This window comes from Ictidomys tridecemlineatus, chromosome 1, assembly GCF_052094955.1.
Source record: "Ictidomys tridecemlineatus isolate mIctTri1 chromosome 1, mIctTri1.hap1, whole genome shotgun sequence".
Classification (NCBI taxonomy): domain Eukaryota; kingdom Metazoa; phylum Chordata; class Mammalia; order Rodentia; family Sciuridae; genus Ictidomys; species Ictidomys tridecemlineatus.
In genome coordinates this window covers 90,084,032-90,103,963 of record NC_135477.1, presented here as the reverse complement: position 1 = coordinate 90,103,963, position 19,932 = coordinate 90,084,032, and the positions used below count along the sequence as shown (strand labels likewise).

Here is a 19,932-nt window from a genome sequence, read left to right as displayed (position 1 = left end):
GGGTTCATACAACTCACCCTCTTATGGTGACCATGAAACAATAGTATTCCACCTGCCATCTTTAACTTTGGGAATCCATTAATATTGTGCTTAGACTTTCACTCTTCTTTTTCCTTAAAACCACATATCTCCGTATTTTTTCAATTCTGGTTCTCTTAGTCAATCAACACTCCTTCTGACCCGTATCCAGCATTTATTTGCTTTTCTTCAGATTCCTTGCCATAGTGATTACCATTTCTTTGCTTTCACTCAGGTAGTTTAGCCTGGGTGGCCCACCTTGCCCTGTGCTAATCGAAATCCAACATGCTTGTGCTCTAAGGCCAACTAGCAACCTACTTCTTTCATTAGGCCTTGCTTATGCATTGCAGGACATTGAAGTCTTTGTCTAAAATCAAGTTAGACTTGTAATTTTCTTGGCAAGATAGTACTTCCTAATAGTCTCTAGTTGTCTCAAATACATAGTCCTCTGAAAGCATGAACATAATTTTTATTCCCTGAAAGGCTTGCCATGTGTTAGGCATACAGAAGTTGCTTAATGAATTTGTTTAGCAGCTTAATGCTAAATAAATGTTCTAAAGAAGTAAAGACAGTTATATCATGTTATTGGTACTTCCACAGTGTGTAAAACTAGGCTTTTAAAAGTGTATTTCTCGGGAGGCTACATGAAGTATTACTGACACTGATTGAGAAAGAGTATGATCTCTGAAGGCAGATTGCCTGGGTTCAAATTCTGACTCTCACCTACTGGGCTGTGTGACTTTGGGAAGGTTAATTAATGTTTTTGTGCCTCATTGTCTTTCCTTGAAAATAAGAGAAAACAACAGTATCTGCATCATAGAGCCATTAGGAAGGTCAACTGAGTGTTGTCAGATACTTAAGACAATTTGGGACATGTAAAAATTGCTCCCTGAACGTCAGCTATTACTAAGTGTTTATTAAATGTAGAATGAGAGCACCTCAGAGGTTAAAGAACTTTCACTTTATAAGTGAAAAGAGAGTGAGGAATCAAGGTAAAATGATTGGCTCAAGACATATGCTAATTTAGAGGCCGTGTCAAAAACACAGCTCTCGTGATTCCTATTCAGTACTTAGGTTTTTCTCCCTAAAGATTTCTACACATGAACATGGACTGAATTATAGATCCTTAAAGTTTTAAGAGATATTCAGGTCTCTTCAGTTTAACTTTTCCATAAAGGAACATACTGCATGATCACTTGTCACAAACCTTGTATTTTTGCCAACAGTCCATTTTACAGATTCTTAATCATACAGAAAAGATACTAACAGAACCTGCGCTAGGATTCCCAAGTTAAGAAACCCAGGAGGTACAGGATGGATGCCAAGGTCAGGTCCCTGGAGTTCAGATGACCACCACTGGACCATTTTAATGTTCATCTTTTGAAAAATAAGATTTCTTTTTTCAGGGAAAACATTGTCTGGAATATTCATTATAAAACTGTGATTCAGGCCATCCCACACATCCTTGAATGTTTTGCAGATAGTATCCTTCCTGGTAAGAATCTGAAATTATGATTTTGATGAACTCTCAACAATACTCCTTAGCAGCCAGGAAAAGGCTCAGGAGCCAAATACCAATACCAGGCATAATTTCTGTGGGTTTCAGCTTTCTGTGTGGTTCTCTGGAACAGTATTCAGCCTGGTTGTGCAATCAGCTATGCCAGGGTTTTTAAATTCAATCTAGCAGATATAGACTCTCAAGAGGAATTACAGCAATAAAAGATTGCTATTAACTAGGCACAAATAAACCTGTGTGTAAGGATTCTCTCATCAAATGCAATGAAATGCTATTCTCCGTCTCAATTCAACACTAAGAGAAGAGATTTAATTTCTCTTTAATGCAAATGAAATTGTCATATGTAAAATCAGCAGTAAGGGAGAAGGCCAAACTGAGTAATTACATTATGTGTCCACAAAGCGTGTTCATCAAACACTTCCCCCACCCCCTCACTACAAACACAATTCAGGGAATCCACTTCTCTGTGGGTGATTATTTTAAATGCATGAATGTAGTATGCAACCTCTGAGCTTTATGGCTTGGGATTTTAATCCTCAAAACAGAAAGGTTTTATTACCTGAATCTGAAAGTTGTGTTACCCACTTGATAATGCAGATTGAGCAGACAGACTCCACTGATCCTATACAGGGTGCTCTGTCCTTCCTTTGTGTTTCTGTAGTATTTTATTTATACTTCTAAACTTACTCATGACAAATTGGCTTGTTACACCTAGCTGTATGTTTTCCTTATATAATATAAACTTCTGCAGAAGATTTCATACCTTATATATCTCTGTATTCTCCCACAGCCTTATGGTGTCTGGGACATAGTATATGCTCAATAAATGTGTTATAATTATTTACTCTTAACTGTACATACATATCCTAAGGATTTCCCACTTATAAAGTGTTATTCTAATGGATTCGTATCTTTGACACATCTTTGTGTTTTCACTTCTGAGAACTTTGGCTTTTGGAACATGAAAAAGAGTCATGAGCAGACTGGCACTCTAATTTAGATGGCTATAGTAAGGGAATGCCTAGCAATTTTTTTTTTTAATAGTACTTTATGAAGACTTGCAGAGATTTCAAGCTTTCAGTTGTTTAAGGAGACCAAACTACACTGTGTCCTGGGATACAGGAAAGGAGAGAATTCACAGGCATAATAGGAGGATATCTCAGAAAGACTATGCTATTAAAAAAAAAAAAACCCAGCCCCCAAGTCCTGACTCTAAAAGCCAGTAAGTATACCTGGATCACTGGTATTTTCACTGTCTACCTTTTCTCTTTTATGATTTTTCTGAGAATTTTTCAGGTTTAATGTTCAAGAAATATTTAGTCCATGCCCAGTTGGCCCACAGTGACAGTACAGGATTAGCTAACTGAGAAACCTTCTCAGCACAGGGCCTTGTGTAACTCCACTGGTCCCACACCTACGAAGCCAGCTCTTGTAAATAAACAAGACGCTACTATGTCCTCAAAGAGCTTCTGAACAGTGGAAAGCCAAAGATCAGTAACTGTGGCTAGAAGCTACAATTCAAGTATAGACAAGCAGTTGTTGGAACCCCAAAGAAGTTCCTGTGTAAAGACTTCCCAAGGAGCGTGAAAGTCAAGCTCATTTTTGAGGGATCAGTTTAAGAGAGAAGAATGATATTCCCGATGGAAGGGGTACCACTGAAGGCAGGCAGAATTCACCTGATAAATTGCAAAATAGGATTGCTTTTAAGGAAGTTGGGATATAAGGATGACAACTGAGACTGAGGATGAAGACAGACAGAGGCCCAATATATGTGGGGAAGGACTGAACAAAGTCCTTATAGTGTGCTGAGTTCTTTCCCCCTGTCACCACTTTAAACACTCTTCAGCCCAGCACAGTACTGTCCACAGGTTTGGCCCACAGCAGCCATCATTATTTCTTGAGGAATAAATGCTGACTCTGTTTGACTGAAGACCCCGGACGCTCCACCCTCACACCGAGCTGCCAAGTGGGCTTTTACTTCTTCAGGGGTCCTTTCCACCTTTTTCTAGTACCCCAAATTGTCCCTTCTGTCTCTCGTCCCGCCCCCGCGTCTCCACGTGCCGGAAAGTGGGCGACAAAAGTACTTCCGGGTGGTAAAGGTCGGCCCCGGCAAGATGGCGGCCCCCTTGGAGCTCAGTTGCTGGGGAGGCGGCTGGGGGCTCCCCTCCGTCCACAGCGAGTCCCTGGTGGTGATGGTGAGGCCGCCTCGCGGGCCAGGGCGCGGGAAGCAGGGGCGGGGCCAGAGGCGAGAGGCCAGCCTGACGCGGTTCTCTGCGGCGCTGCGGGATCGTGGCGGGCCCGGGCGCTGCTCACTGCACTTGTTTTGGGCTCACTTCGGTGGACAAGTCACAAACTGGCCTTGTGACCCCGCGGTGGCCCGGCGGGAGCATCATGGCTTCCTGCTTGGCTGCGAGTTTTCTTAGCTTTGCAAAGCTGTCTGGGCCGTGCCGTGAAAGCCTGCTGCGCTCCGCATCCCCGGGACCTTTTGGGGAACAAGGTTCGCGAATGCCGGGTGGCTGGTGCGCGCGTCCCGGACTTGAGATCACTGGGAGGGACTCGGCCTCTGTGTCAAGCAGGCGCCTTCTTGCCTTGGGGGACGGGACTGTGGAGTAAAGCTGCTGTGCAGATTTGCATTACGTCCTCAGTCTAAAATGTTTTATTGCAAACTCTGTTTCAGGCTTATGCCAAATTTTCTGGTGCACCCTTGAAAGTCAATTTCATAGATAACACCTGGAGAGGTTCAAGAGGTACAGTGTAAACTTTTAGACAACCCTTTCTCCCCTTAAAAAATTATTTTTCCCCTTTCATTTAATGTCATGAAGCATATGGTCCTACAGTTCCTTGGGGGTTTAGTTTATTCTTACCATGACCTTGGCAGTGTGTTGCTTATGGTTTGATCATTCTGAGTAATAACTCAAAGTTCAAGCCAAATCAGTGGAAATTATGAGAAATGAAAATGTTCTTTAGAACTGCTTTTTGTGAAATTGCAAAAAACTAAAGCGTACTTACTAATTCCACCCCACCCCCTGTAAATGTGCAATTAGTGTAGCTATTAGGGTATTGGAATCTAGTCAAAAGAAAACACAATGGTTTTTTTGTATGTCAACTTTTTTTGAATTGTAGGTGATGTGCCAATTTTGACAACTGAAGACAACACTGTTTCTCAGCCGGCAAAAATACTAAACTTTTTAAGAAAACAGGTGGGTGGTTCTTTTTGAAGAAGATTATAGATTCCTGGGTGTTACTTAAACTACAGCAAGAAGAAACATTGTAAAGTGTAGAAGTTTTTTTGTTTTTTGCAATTGATTAGATAATTGGTGATACCTGGGATTTAACAAAAAATAAAGTTGAGAATCACTGCTGTCAACCATGAGCTTTACTGTAATTTGAAAATCATAAGGTGAGGTCCAGACAATATATATTTTCTTTCTTTTCTTTTTATCTGTCTAGAAATTATATATTTTCTTTCTTTGTGTATCAGGGATTGAACCCAGGGTTGCTTTACCACTATATTCCTAGCCCTTTTAAATTTTTTTGTATTTTAAAATAGGGTCTCTCTAGGTTGCCCAGACTGGCCTGGAACTTGCCATCCTCCTGCTGTAGCTTCCCTAGTGCCTGGGTTTATGGGCCTGCAGGTGCCATGGTGCTAGACAGTAAATATTTTCATATACTTTGCTGGACTTTATTGAAATTTATATATAAGAGAATTCAATTTGGGTGTTTTCACAATTACACAGTTTAGTCACATAGTTGCTACACATTTTAAGCTGGATATAATATCTGAGTTTCCACCAAATAGCAATTGTTTATTGCTTTTTGTTTTTTTAAATTTTTTCTTAAGATGGACCCAATATCTTTATTTATTTATTTTTATGTGGTTCTGAGGATGGAACCCAGTGCCTCACATGTGTGAGGCAAGTGTTCTACCACTGAGCTATAACCCCAGCTGCAGTTATTTATTTCTTAAAGCACTTATTGGATAATGTTAAATGTTTAATTAAACAATATAACTAAAATGTTTGAACATGTAAATATTTAAGTAATGTATCCAAAATGTTTAAACATGGGAAGATTTATGTAAGTGCAGAAGTTTATAATTGGGTTTGCCAATATTTTAAAAAAAAAATCTGAGTTAATACAGTTTTTTTCTAAATTTGAAGATTTCCTATCTTTTTTCATGGAGAAAAATTAAACCAAGTGGATTTTTTTTCTTTTTGATAATAATACTCACTTTTGTTTATTAACTTTGTATTAACTTCTATGTTCCGAACTAGGTCATTAACAAGTATTAAAATAATATTAATATATAAAATCATAACTATTTATAGTTTTCATGATATAGTGCTGAGAACCTTATATGCATTAAGCAACAGTTTTACTGTGTTTATATTTCTCTTTCCCTTTTAATGTCATGTTTGCCACTTATGAGGAAAAGAATAGGTATCCTAATTTGTTTAGCCATCCTTGGGATGTTCTTTAACTTCTGAGGTTCTTTGGTTTTATTTTTTAATAGAAATATAATGCTGATTATGAACTGTCAGCAAAGCAAGGGGCAGATACACTGGCTTATATTGCTCTCCTTGAAGAGAAGCTTCTCCCTGCTGTGGTGAGCATTCACGAATATTACAGTGTTTTGGTGGCTTAATTGAAAATATTTTCAGTTTGTTTAGAAGGAAAACAATGAAAAGGTCTTAATGGAATTTCATTTGTTTTAATATTAATTCTTTCTTATTAAACAAGTATATGATACATCAAAATGAAAGATTATATCATTTTGGAAATGAAAATTCTTTGTGGGAGATGAAACTTTTTATTCCATGCATAGAATTGGTTGAATTGTAATTCATCATTCAGCACATACTTACTGAGCACTTACAATGTGCTAGGCCGTGTTCCCGGTTCTCGGGATATTAGCAGAAACAAACACATTAAAAATTTTGTTTTATCTTGAGGCATTCTAACTGGTATGAAGTCATTTAATAGATATTTATGAAAAACTCACATATGATTGATTTATCTTTCTTGTTAAAGGACATCATTGGAATGTTTTCTCTCTCCTTTTGCAGCTTCACACATTCTGGGTTGAGAGTGACAATTACTTTACTGTAACAAAGCCATGGTTTGCTTCACGAATTCCTTTTCCCTTGAGTTTGATTCTACCTGGAAGGATGTCCAGAGGGGCATTGAATAGAATTCTCCTGACAAAAGGAGAACCTCCCCTCTACCGTGTCCAAGAAGTAGAAGCTCAGGTATGGTCTGGATTATTCTCCAAGTGAGGGATCCCCAGGGAAGGGATAGGAGAGAGAACACAGAGGGACTTACCTAGAGATGCTATCTCAAGAGCAGTTTCAGAGCATCATTCCTACTTTTGAGATCTAATTTCATTTTTATTAGATATACAGAGATGCCAAAGAGTGCCTAAATCTTCTGTCAAACAGATTGGGAACATCTCAGTTTTTCTTTGGAGATACGTGAGTACATGCCCTTAGAAATATTGACATTTTGTGTATATATGGTCAGAGAGCAGTTATTTAGAGCAAGTCTCCCTATTCCCTCCAAATATGAGTCACTTTTTCAAAAAGAGAGATTTTAATGGGTTTTTATTACAGAAAACTTTTTCTATCAGTAGTAATCAAACATTGGCTTAATATGTTATATAAGTGAATGTAAAACATAAACAATTGTTCCCACTCTATCTCCTGTCTATTTAACACTTGTGAGTAAAAATATCTGTAATTTACAAGTTTATTTTCTTCTAAATAAAACGGAGTATTTAAAAAACTATGTAAAGGGCAAAATTCTTGTTGTATCATCTTAATAAACTAAAATTGGTAGTAGAGGTTTTTAAAACAATGTTATATACGTCATACTTAACAAATATTTGAAAAAATTTTAAACACAATCCCAATTAATATTTTCTTATGTATTTTTTTTAAAAATTCTTAATTTATTTCTAGGCCTTCTACCTTGGATGCCTATGTGTTTGGTTTTCTTGCACCTCTTTACAAAGTACGGTTTCCTAAAGTTCAGTTACAAGAACATCTGAAACAGCTGTCCAACCTGTGTCGCTTTTGTGATGATATCCTAAACAGTTACTTTAGGCTTAATCTTGGAGGTAAGCTGTTTCTTCTTCATCTAATATTTGTTTGCATAGAGTATGGACATATTTTCCTGGGGGTGCATAAGCAAAGCTTTTTTCTTATTTTAATAAAAAAAAAGTGTACATTGTCTATAAATACTGGTTTACACACTTCAAGAAGTAGCATTTTCCCAATTTCATTTCCTTCACAAAATAGAGAAATAGGCATTTATTTTGTATTCCTCATGATTTCATATATTTCTTGTCTCTTTAAATGTTACCCTTTGAAGTGGTAACATTTTATTCTGGAAGATTAAATGATAAGTATTAAGTCCCTGCTTAAAAAAATAGTATTTATTCTAATGCAAATGCACAATTACTTTAAATGATTTTTACCTGCTTCTAGCATTTTCCTGTGTGAACAGAAATTAGTAGCAGATTGATTTTGGTGAGGTGCACTCCCATGATTCCAGTACTTGAAAAATCATTGCATCAAACTGGAGGTATAGTAAGTAGAGGGAACCTGTCACTTAAGATTCAATTCTTTTGAGTGTGGGGCCTTGTGCTTAAGTGATTGTGGTACTAAATTTGTATTGGGAGAGCTGGCTGAAATCGCCCTTTTAAGAAGTAAAAGTTATAAAGACAGATGGCATAGGTGGAAGTTTATTTTTGATGTGCTTTGTACCTAGGGTGGGATTAGTGGTTGAGAGTCTTGAAGCTAACTAACATTCAACCTTGTTACTTTGAAGCAGAGGTTAGCAAACCTGCCTAACAACAAATAAAAATCTTGTCCTCTTCTAGACTTATTACATTAGAATCACCTAGGGACTAATCCCAGAAAGCTGTAGTTTTTAAAGGCCCTTTAAATATTTTGGGTGCCTTGTGAGCAGCTATTTGGAAGTCACTGGTTCAGAAAGCTTTCCAAATAGTTGTGACCAAAGATCTATTTGAAAGGGTGAAGAAAAGGTCCAACTTAAATTTCAAAAGGAAATATGGACTGCTGTGCTTTTACTAATTACTGCTGTGGCTGGCTGCATATCACTTGGCTCACAGTGTCTTCTATTTGGAGAAATTTTAGTTCCTTTGTTGAGGGTTTGGTTTGGAGCATTACTATTCTTCCTAACTTTGCTTTTGAATCTAGAATGATTTTTCTCTTTGTCTTTTATTTTTGGAGGGTGAGGCACTTGGGAGGGTGGGTAGATTCAAAATTCTTTTAATATAAACTGCTTTAAAGGCTTTCAAAATTTCCTGTCTTTCTCTGATTTCTGCCCTGGCTTCATAGGCATCTCTCCAGCTGGACAAGAAACAGTAGATGCAAATCTGCAGAAACTCACACAACTTGTAAATAAGGAATCCAATTTGATTGAAAAGGTCAAGTTTACTTCAATGATTATTTTACAGTTGTTTAGTATTTTCCATTCTGTGGTCAATGTTGTAATTTGGGTGATGCGTTAACTTTACCCTTGAAATTTTTTAAAGAGTTTATAGAAAACTGTTTAAATATACTTTTACTAAAATTGTATATAATACAGTGTTTTAGAGCCTATAGTGGCCTATTTACTATGGGGAAAGATCAGATAACACTATTATGTTTATTTTTACCACACAATTTGTACATATCAAGCTAGAAGACCCAAAAGCTTGACTTTAAAAAAGAAACAAAACCAAAAGCAGTTCTTGCTTGTTTGTCTGCCTTTCTCTGTCCTGAGGATTATATTCACCTGGACTAGTACATATATTTTCTTATTGCAAGCACCATGATGTCTTTTTCTTTCTTGCACATGATCTGTGTTAGTTTTTCTCCTTCTTGTCCTTCTCTGTTCTGAATGTAGTCTACAGTGTTTCACCAGTGTATATGTTTTCCCTCTTTGAGGTATTCATTTTGTGAAAGAGATATTGAAAAACAGGTAAGGGAGAGAACCAGCAATGTAAACTTCAAGAGTGATTCTAATTGGAAAAGTACGCAAAGGTTGCACATTTTTTCCCCCAAGTGTCTGATGAACTCACTTTTTTCTTTTGTGAGTAAATAATACTTCATTTTTTTCAAGGACACTGAGGCCTCATAACACTGGCTAACAGTTTCCAGGGTCTAACAAATACCATGATACCATAAGCATAGAATGGTTTATCTCTTTTTCATCTACCATCATGTACTAATCATGACTTATTTTTGTAACAACAGATATAGGCATTTATTAATAAAAAAGGGCGAGGATGACACAGTTATTGTGGATGGAATTGTGAGAATTTGGCATCTTCTCTGTGCTTATGTGCATTTTTTTCTAAGTACAAAGATTATACTGGTTTATTTTGCAGAACTTTGAAGATGAATGCCATTTTTAAATTTAAGAAAGAGAGGCCTAAACATTGTACCTTTAAATATATTGAACAGTTTCTATCCCCTCCCACCCCAACTTTTCCTTCCTACCTCCCTTTAGTCTCTCTCCTTTACTGATATTCTTTTCACTCCTTTTTTATTTATTTTTGATTGATACTTTCTAGTGTACATATGTATATGAAATTCTCTTTGCTACATTTATGTATGCATATGGCATTATTTTGTTAAATTATTCCGTATTTTGTCCCCTTTCCCTTCCTTCCTCCCTCCTTTTCCTCTTGCTTCACTGATCTTCCCAATATATTTATGATATCTACTCCTGCCCCACATCACTTTTTTCCTTTATTTTGTTCTAGCTTCCACATATGGGAAAAAATATTTGACCCTTGAGTTTTGGAGTCCAGCTTATTTCACTTAGCATGATTTTCTCCATTTTTGTTCACTTACTGGCAAATGCCATTTTTTCATTCTTCTTTATGACGGAGTAGAACTCCATTGTGTGTATAGATGACATTTTCTTGATCTTTTGACAGGCATCTGGTTGATTTTATAATTTGACTATTGTGAATTGTGCTGCTACAAACATTGAAGTGGCTGCATCACTATAGATGCTGATTTTAGTTTTTTTGGATAAATACCAAGGAGTGGGATAACTGGGTCATATGGTGGTTCCACTGCTTTCCAGAGTGGTTGTACTAATTTGCAGTTTCACCAACAGCACGTCAGTGTACCTTTTCCCCACATCCTTGCCAGCATTTATTATTTGTGTTCTTGATAATTAACATTCTGTCTGGAGTGTAATGAAATCTTAGTGTTGTTTTGATCTGTGTTTCCGTGATTGCTGGAAATGGTGAACATTTTTTTCCATATTACAAGCACCATTTGTTGACCATTTGTGTTTATTCTTTTGAGAAACTTCTGATTTTAAAACTCACAGTAGATTCTTTGTGCAGATACTGTTATTGTCCCCATTTTACAGATGAGGATACTGAAGCTTTGAGAGTAGCTTATGTTGCTTGCCCGAGGTCATTCAGCTGGCAAAAAATTGAGAGCGCACTTGAACCCTGGAAATAAGACTTCAGCATGAGCTTTGTAGTTACCCCCAAGTAGTCACTGCCTAGCTCATGGATGAGATTATGTCTATTACTGGAGTAGTAGCAATTAGGTTTATCACTGTCATTCTCTGGGATGACCTTCTTTTTCTTCTTGTAGTATTTTGTGTGTTGTAATTTGAGAAGTGAATAAAACTGGATAGTAAAATTACAAGTGCTATTATTATTGAAGTTTTGGTGTATTTGAAGTTAAAGCTAGGTCTGATCAATTCTTTGCACAGTTCAGTAAATCTCATGAGAGCAAATAGATGAAGTGTTAAGTGGGGATAAAGGAAAGATCACTGTCTACTAGAAGAAGGCTATCTGGTGGAGTTTCCATTTCTGTGTGGTGGATTCAGGACAGACATGAAAAGGGACCTATGAAATACCTGCATATGCAGATGGTAAAATCAGGAGGCCCATCACCACCTTGTACATAATCATCTTGGGTCATCACCAGTTTATGAAAGTTTTCTAACCCATTGTAGTCCAGCATTCCCCTCCCTTTGCTGCCCACCCATTTGTATCTGATTCACTGGTTGCTACAGGATGACAGGACAACAAACCCTGTTAGCTGCCACTGTCCACAATTTGGACAGAAAATCTAGAGCTTAAAAATAAATCATGCTTGAGGAACTAGTTCTTGCAAGAAAGAAAAGACATCTTAACATAATTGATCTAAAAATTCACTAGTAATATTTTTTTCACTGGAAAACTTAAAAAGTTGAACTTTTATTTTGTTTCTTCTCCTACAAACCCTGTGTACCTCTGCCAAAATTTTTGTTTTTTAAGCATCTTGAGAAGATAAGGGAGAGTTTGAATGGTCTGCATCTTGTAAAATTCTAGAACAGTTTGCCTATGAAGTTGGTGGAAGGATGCTATTTTCTGCTGGTTTTGTGGTTTTGAAGGCAGCTGCTTTCAGGTCTTTTATGAAGTTCAACTGATAGTAAACTCAGCACCAGAACCTGAATTTTGTACCTTGTGGGGTGGTCTGATTAAAGATAGTTTCTGATGTCTGACTGAATTCTCAATAATCCATATATTAGTGTTTCAAGAGTACTAATATGCTTTCTCTTGGATAAGTTTGGAGTTCTTGGTTATAAATATGCTCCATATTAATTTGTTTCTCAAAGGCAGACTTAGGACTGATCCAATATTTGGAAGACCTCTGGATTGGATCTGAGGAATTTGACCTCCTTTGTGCCCCTTTTCCTAGCTTCCCTGAACTACATACTCAACTTAAAAGAACTGAGTGCAGTACAGGTTGCTGTCAGGCAAAAATGTAGAGTTGAAAAAACAATTGTGTTGTAGTTGGACGACCTGGGTTCAAGTTTCAGCTGTGATACTAGCTTTGTGAACTGGACAAAACCACTTAGCCTTTCCAAGCCTCATTTTTCTAATCTGTAAAACACAGAAGGATGATGTCTGCCTTTTCTTCTTCACAGTGTGTTAGGAAGATCAAATATGATATTGTACATGAATGTACTTTATAAACCATGGCACTTAGTATATGACTTGTACTGTTAGAAGACTTCTTAAACTAAGTCTTGCTATGGTTGAGTTCAGTAGAATATTCATTTTGTAGAATTACTATAATTTTGTGATGGTATCAAGGATGAGCCATGTTGCTTTTTACAGATACTGAGTCAACTGGTATTTGAGGTATGACATTTAGAATTCTTGAGAGATTATTTGTTAAAATAAAGGTTTCTCTGGCGGTCCAGGAAACATATGGTTCTGTGTTCTTCTAGTCTGTAGTTTGGATGGGGAGGGCACAGTCCACGTAAGTGGTGCCACAGCCTTAGTTGTATCTTTTGTACCTTCTACAGATGGATGACAATCTTCGCCAAAGCCCTCAGCTTCCTCCTCGGAAACTGCCAACACTCAAATTAACTCCAGCTGAAGAAGAAAGTAATTCCTTACAACGGCTATCACCCTGACAGTGGTCATGCTTTGTGGTTAAAGTCCTGATTGTTTTGGTAATCTCTTATATCCACTGTGTGAAGGCAAAAGGGAAATACCATTTCTAGGTATAAGGAAGACTATAAAACAGAAGGAGACTTCTATGACATCTATCTATATATTTTTAATTTGTAAGCTTATATTCTAGCTTGGCATTGCATTTTAAATAAAGGTGAATGCTTAATGAACTTTATGGGTGTGGGGGGGAACACATTGTACTGTACATTAAAAAAAAACCTGCCTTAACCTTGGCAGATTTTTGCTTTTGATTCACATGTTGCTGACCAAAACTACAATTTTGTTCTGAATGTGCATTTTTAAGTTATTCAAGTTAACTTATTCAATTTACTAACTTAGTTACTTCTTTGACCTGTCTGAGTACATATGTGGCTCTTTGAGACTTTTTTCTTCAGTTTAGAAATCCTAGGCCTTTTTTAAGAAGTAGGAAAAAATATAAATTACTTCAACAGAAAAGCCTGTATTTAACTTTAAAAAGCAATGAGGAATGTGCTTTTAAACTATGCTCTCATAAGTCTAATCTTCTGAGGGTTTAGTACCATATATATAAATATTAAAGATGGTTAGATATAATCTGATGATATGCACTTCAATATAACATTAGTATTTGCTGCTGTGTTCAGTGTAGGTTAGCAAGGGCTCTTTGAGTTTGCTGGGTGGATATGGCAGCTTTAGACCTATTTATTTGTAACACATCTTTAATTGTCTCATTCCTGTATTGATTCCAGGAGATCTAAATGTGTGGGTCATTGTTTTATGTTAGGCTGTGAAATCTTAATGAAACTTGCCCAATTGTTAGACACTACTCAGGAGGAGCCCAAGGCCCAGGTAATAGAAATACCCACTGTGCATCTGGTCTGAGTTGTTCATTCTTGACTCAGGCCAGTATTCTTTGATAAGAAGCATATCATGTAGTCACGAGCTTTCTGACAACCAATTATTTTCCATATATTTTAACTATAGTTGAAGGATCCAAAGGAATAATCAGAAATAGCAGCTTTTAAAGACTATTTTCTATTTATTGGTTGCTGAACTGTTCCAGGATTTGCTGTGTGGTAATTTTACTTATAATAGAAATTTGCTTATTTTAGTGGTTGAGGTGCTTCTATTGTCCTAAAACCACTTCTGGGGTTTTTAAATATAGGACCATGTTTTTGATTAGTGTCTTAAAAGATTACTATGGTGCTCAGGAAATCATATCAAGTCCTGAAGAAACCCATATGTTAAGAAAATGAGCTTTGTTGTCAAGAGACTGGGCTAATTTGAGTTGAGTGCAGCTCAGCTGTGTTTGACCAACATCCTCCCAATTTATTCTGTCTTTAGGTAGCTATTTGTACAGGAGTCTTTAAGTCATTTTAAATATTTTTTCTTGAAAGTTTTAACTGAATGAGAAACAAGATAGTCTTCACAATCATATTCATCTGTTTGGAAGCGTTTAGGGAAAGTGCCTACCGATTTTCCCATTGCTTCTCCAACAGAGGTGTATGTATGTTTTGTTCATCTTCAAAGGGAGGTTATTAGATTGGAGCAATCTGAAATATGTATGAATATTTTATATTGAAAATCATGAGTATGAAACTTTATTGTTCTCTAGGATTGATGTATATTGAAGAAGAATGGTTTCGCACATTAATCAGACATCTGTTTATGCTTTAGTCAGGGTTAGTCGTTTTCAATTATGATTTATATTAAACCTTTCAAAAAGCATTAGAAGTGGCTTACAATTGTAAAACGAATGTAAAACAGGACAGTTACAATTATTTTTTGAAAAACTAAAAATTTGTAGGAAAAAACTATATTGGCAATAACAGATTATAACATTGAATGGTAAATTTAACTTCAAATTTCTCTATGGATGAAGTCAAAAGGTAAAGCTGGGTTAAATAAGTTCTTTCAATAAGATTACTAATGTGTATGTGGAAGAAAAATGTGTTTAAATATTTATGAGAATGTAGAAGATCATATTCTTATAGTACACAGACTTCAACTAAGAAGTGTACTGTAATGTTTTATGTGTTTAAATTTTAATCAAAAGTGGTCATTTTAGTATAATAAGTAGTTATCCTTTTTAGTAGAGGGGATGACTATAAATACGATTTGTTTGCCATTTGGTCATCCCTGCTTTGAACGTGCCTGTGGCCTTACATAATCCATTATGCTTCCAGACCATTACCTTTCCTAACAGGCAAAATATGATTTAGTAATTAAGAATTTATATGTTGGGTTACTTAGTTGAGCTAGCTTTCTATAAGCAAACAAGATGACAGAAAGCTATATCTGAGCATGAAAATCTTTAGGGCCAGCCAAACACATAGGAAACTTTTGGAACAATTTTTTAGAATGGATAAAGAACCTTCCTGTTCAGGATATTTTTGAATAAAGTTTGAGTTTGCTGGGAAAAATGGCCTGCAGCCTTAAATAAAATACTGTGAACCACTGTATTTTGGAGGTGATGGTGGAGGATAATGTGATAAAGGGAATATGCTTATGTTTATTTTTGTTAGTAATACACGATTAGAAAAATTGGTTAGATAATTCCCAGAAGTTGAAGCCACTCCATCAACAAACTTCACAGTCATCCATAACATGGATTGCTTAAACAACACCAAAGAAACCATAAAGGACATTGAAGAAGATGATCATTTCTCCAAAACTGTTTTTTTTTTTTTTTTGATTTCACAAAGGGTCGGCATTAACAAATCAAATTTCAATTTAGATATGTTTGAATTTTTTTTGAGTACTAGAGGATTAGAGATTTTACAGAAGCAGGCATTTTTATTTCCTTTTGTAATTTCTGTCCATTTCATATTGCTAGGATACATTAACATGAAGAAACAGGAATATTTCAACAGAGCTAAGTTAAAATTCTTGGAAGTCTATAAAATTGGGAAAAAATAAGAAGAGGCTCAAACTAGTCACAGTGATGGTATCTTAGAAAACCAATTTGTTCAGGTAGCTTCATATGATGAAATTGATATTTGAATTTGCAAGTTTCTTTTGCACTTCCTTCAAAAATATGCGTTGATTTGTTCTGTTAGATTGGGAGGGCAATTTTTCATAAGCTATCAATAATCTTAACCCTTTTCAAGTCAAAATAAAAGTGCTTTAGTATAAACAGGAAGCTAAGGATAGGACATGGGCTATCTCTGTTCTACAATTTTTGCAACATCTTCTAAGTATTTATTTTTTTTAAAGTAAATTGATTACCATCTACTGTGATTTAAGATTCTATGCTTCAAACATAGTATTTGGCTCCAGATGAATAAATACAGAATATAAATTAAGCATAATTTTAATTTCATTCTTGGGCTTAAAGAAGAAAACTCAGGTGTGTAACAAATGTTTTTCAAAAGATCTACTTTGCCTTATCAAAAGAGAAAAAATAATGACCTAAAATCAAGAAATTCTTTTCCCTATGATGTCAAAAATTTTGTGATTTTATGTTTCTAATTATACTTTTTTTTTTCCTTGTGGTACTTTTGTTCACATTTGAGGATAAAATATTTTGAAGTAGTTCTTCAGTCTCTTCACATGGGAGTTCTTTGTTTTCTATTTATTGTCTAGACACACAACGTGACTAGAAATGCACTAAGACTACCCTTTCATGAAGGAGTGACATGTCTGTGTGCTTTTTGTTTTAATCTCAAAGAGAGTTAGCAATTGACTTTTTCTTGGTTTGGTTATTTTTATAATTGAGATTCTGAGCAGAGCAACAGAGATAATTTGGGATGCGGTAAGAATTTTTATTTTTTGCCTTTTTTAAAAAATATTTTTGGCTATTGTTAAGCTCTGTGGAATTTATATTTACTTTTTAATGCTTCCATATTGGTTAAACATATTTTTAGAAACACTTATCCTTACATGAAATCAAAGATCAGTAATTCTAAATATTCTCAAAGTTTTAATTGAAGTTCCATTAGCTCTTCAAAATGCTAATTTTCACAGAGATGTAAGGATTTTTTTTTTTTTAACTTTTGGTTTTAAGGTTTGCAAAATAATTTAGCCTAGAAACTATTGTTGGGATATAGTGATTGCTAGGAGACCAGGTTACCAGCTCTGAACTTTAGGAAAATTGTGATTGAGGTAGGGGAATTTAAAAGGATTTGAAAATTATTTTTTTTCCAGAAAAGTATACCATAAATTACTGGTGAGAATTAACATTTCTTTTTTTAGTACTGAGGACTGAACTAAGAGGCACTCTACCAATAAGCTACATCCCCAGTCTTTTATTAAATTTTATTTTGAGATGGTGTCTCACCAAGCTACAGAGGCTGGCATTGTACTTGTGATGCTCCTGCCTCAGCTTCCTACGTAGCTAGGATCACAGGGTGTGCTGCCACACCTGAGAATTAACATTCTTGAACAATGGTATGATATAATAGAAGGATAAAATCAAGTTGGATGTTTGTAAGTAAAAAGGAAGATGTTGTAATAGAAGATTATCAGAGTAAAATAAACTAGTTTCTTTTAAAAAACAAAAGGCAAGAAGATAGTTTTTCTATGCCCTCATTATTATTAATTTGAAATCAAAATATTTTTAAAACACATGATAAAATTTTATTTTATCAGAAAAGTAATTCCTAAAGGGGCATTTTGACAGAATATATTGTTATATGAATAGAGAATTCTCTAGCTCAGCAAGTTTGGAAAATATTCTTTTAGACATAGTTCAGTTCTATAGGCTTTTCAGAGCTTTTGATGTGCTAATTACTTTTTCAATCTTCCAGATTTCCAAGTTTTATTTTATTACTAAAGACATAGTCCAAAGGGACTGTACGTGTCTGTGTACATGTGCTTTTGCACATGCATTTCTTAATTTCCATTAAGCACCTCTATTTTATACATCATTTCCCTAATTTATTTAAATGTAGATTTTGTGTTGAAGTAGATGTTTTGTGGGATTTGTGTTCTGAGAAATACACTTAAGTCTTTTTGATGTTTTGCTTTCATTGCAGAAGTTTCTTTCTATGTTGGGTGCCCCTCCAGTGACGGTGATAAAATGGGTCAGAACTTCTTAACTATGGAATTGAGAGCAGGGTGACTTTGGGTGTTGATAGGTTGTGATTTAGGTACATGTGGGACCCTGGTCAGTCCAGCCCATTCCCCTAGAGTTGCAGTCAGCCTGGAATAGCGGTCCAGGGGTCTGAACTGGTGGTTTCAGATAATTAATCACTTCGTAGGCATTCATGAGACAGAATCAACTTGTAATGTCAGAACAATTTTCCATATCTTTTCCGGGTGTGCTTTAAAAGTGCCAAAGAAGACAATGGGCTTTTATTATATATGTAAGAAAGCATTCGGTTGCTACCATGACAAGGCAAAGGAAGCTTAATATTTTCAAGTTTTGTTTTATAACAGAAAACATGGCTTAAATGAGGATTGTGTGTGCAGCACACTTGCACGTATTTTCATTACATTTCAGCAGATTCTAGTCCTAAAGAGTTAAAACCTCACTGGACTTCAAATTTGAGGTAGCTAACTAAATATGTTTTATTTCATTTCAAAGTATAAAACCAGATCTCTAATGAGACATAAGGCTGGTTTTCTGTTCATTTGTTGCAATATATACAGCTCATGTTTTGGATGTGTTTTTAAAAAAGCTTGCCCTTGGGCTTTGAGTTGTGATGTGATGGTGAACATCTAACCACATGAAAAGCAGTTGGATCTTTGTTCTGTTTCTTCAGTTTTCCTCTTGCAAAGTCAGAGAAATGCCTTTTAATCATTTAGTTTACATATCCCAGATCCTTGGAAATCACAAAAAATGACTTGCCAGAGTTTGAATCAGTCCTCAGCACGTCATGCACTACAGAGAAAGCTGGGCTGGCCGTTTACTCTTTGGACTGTTGCTGCTTCTCCTGCATTGCTGGAGTCTTTATCTTGAAGAAGAAGGGGTATATTCAAACTTTTACATTGAATGCATAAAGATGACCTTTATTCCCCTTTTGACTTAATTTTTTATTTTGTAAAATAGGAGCTAATGCTTTTCCACATTTCTGGCCATCTTGAAGTAGATATTTGAGGTGTTTGTAACTTTAGCTTTTTGGATGTTTGACAGTAAAGAAGACATGAGATATATGTTTGCATTATTGGTTAACCAAGCCTGTCTTTGTATAGTAAACATCTAAACATCTGTTCTAGTGTGCAACTACTGTAGTTTCATTATAAGTGATCTTAAAATAAACAATGTTGGCCATAATTTCAATATTTCTAGCCTTGCTAGTGTGAATATATTTCACTCAGAGACGATGTATAAATACCCAGAAGTGGTAATGATGATCGATGTTGTAAAGAGTTTATTCTGATGAATGAGAAACTGGATATAATGTCAAAATAGCTATTTTCTCAATAAAATCTCAAACCACCTGAATGTTTATTAATTTTTAAAAAAATGTTTTTATTTGTAGCTAACTAAATATGTTTTAAACAATACCTTTATTTTGTTTATTTAGGTTTTGTGTGTGCTCGTGGTGCTGGAGATCGAACCTGGTACCTCACATGTACTAGGCAGGCACTCTACCATTGAGCCATAACCCTAGCCCCATTTATTCATTCTTAATGTAGTATCTATTCCTTGAGGTGAATATATTCATGAATATACTTTAGTGGTTGAAAATAGTACTAAGGACTGGCATTGTTTTTACATCCATTCTTTCTAGGATGTAGTGAAACCACCTGTGCTATTTGCACCCCATGCAAAGTAGGGTTGGAGACCTGTTCTCTAAGCTTCTAATTAGTGTATGACCTCAATGTTCAAACCACTTTTCAGGGCTATAACTTTCTCATTCCTCAGTGCTGTCAGTTTTTTTTTTATTATTTTTTTTTAATTTTCACTTTGCCCACCCAGCCAGTCCAGAGGTACTCCATTTAATTGAATGGAAGACACACTAAGAAAAATATGTGATTTTAGGTA

General features: G+C 35.7%; 1 protein-coding gene across 5 annotated transcripts; it reads left to right on the top strand.

Annotated features, from left to right (window-relative positions):
- The first annotated feature begins 3,603 nt into the window (after nucleotides 1-3,603).
- Mtx3 (metaxin 3) lies at nucleotides 3,604-19,385 on the top strand. Of its 5 annotated transcripts, XR_002484362.3 has the most exons (10): nucleotides 3,604-3,729; nucleotides 4,212-4,281; nucleotides 4,658-4,734; nucleotides 6,048-6,140; nucleotides 6,601-6,783; nucleotides 6,929-7,005; nucleotides 7,492-7,649; nucleotides 8,020-8,116; nucleotides 8,896-8,984; nucleotides 12,872-12,931. XR_002484362.3 is itself a non-coding variant. In XM_013360204.4 (9 exons), the coding sequence occupies exons 1-9, from the start codon at nucleotides 3,649-3,651 to the stop codon at nucleotides 12,980-12,982; spliced, it is 939 nt and encodes a 312-aa protein (XP_013215658.1). In that variant the 5' UTR covers nucleotides 3,604-3,648; the 3' UTR covers nucleotides 12,983-19,385. The 5 variants fall into 5 exon arrangements, 4 of the variants coding, with proteins under 4 accessions (XP_013215658.1, XP_077900411.1, XP_013215657.1 ...); XM_013360204.4 differs by lacking the exon at nucleotides 8,020-8,116 and having other exon boundaries at nucleotides 12,872-19,385; XM_078044285.1 differs by lacking the exons at nucleotides 6,048-6,140; nucleotides 8,020-8,116 and having other exon boundaries at nucleotides 12,872-19,385.
- Nucleotides 19,386-19,932: the final 547 nt, after the last annotated feature.

Coding starts and splice junctions, on each gene's coding strand:
- Mtx3 (XM_013360204.4), top strand. CDS start 3,649: ATGGCGGCCCCCTTGGAGCTCAGTTGCTGGGGAGGCGGCTGGGGGCTC. Junction 6,141..6,600: donor AGAAGCTTCTCCCTGCTGTG/GTGAGCATTCAC, acceptor CTCCTTTTGCAG/CTTCACACATTCTGGGTTGA. Junction 7,006..7,491: donor CAGTTTTTCTTTGGAGATAC/GTGAGTACATGC, acceptor ATTTATTTCTAG/GCCTTCTACCTTGGATGCCT.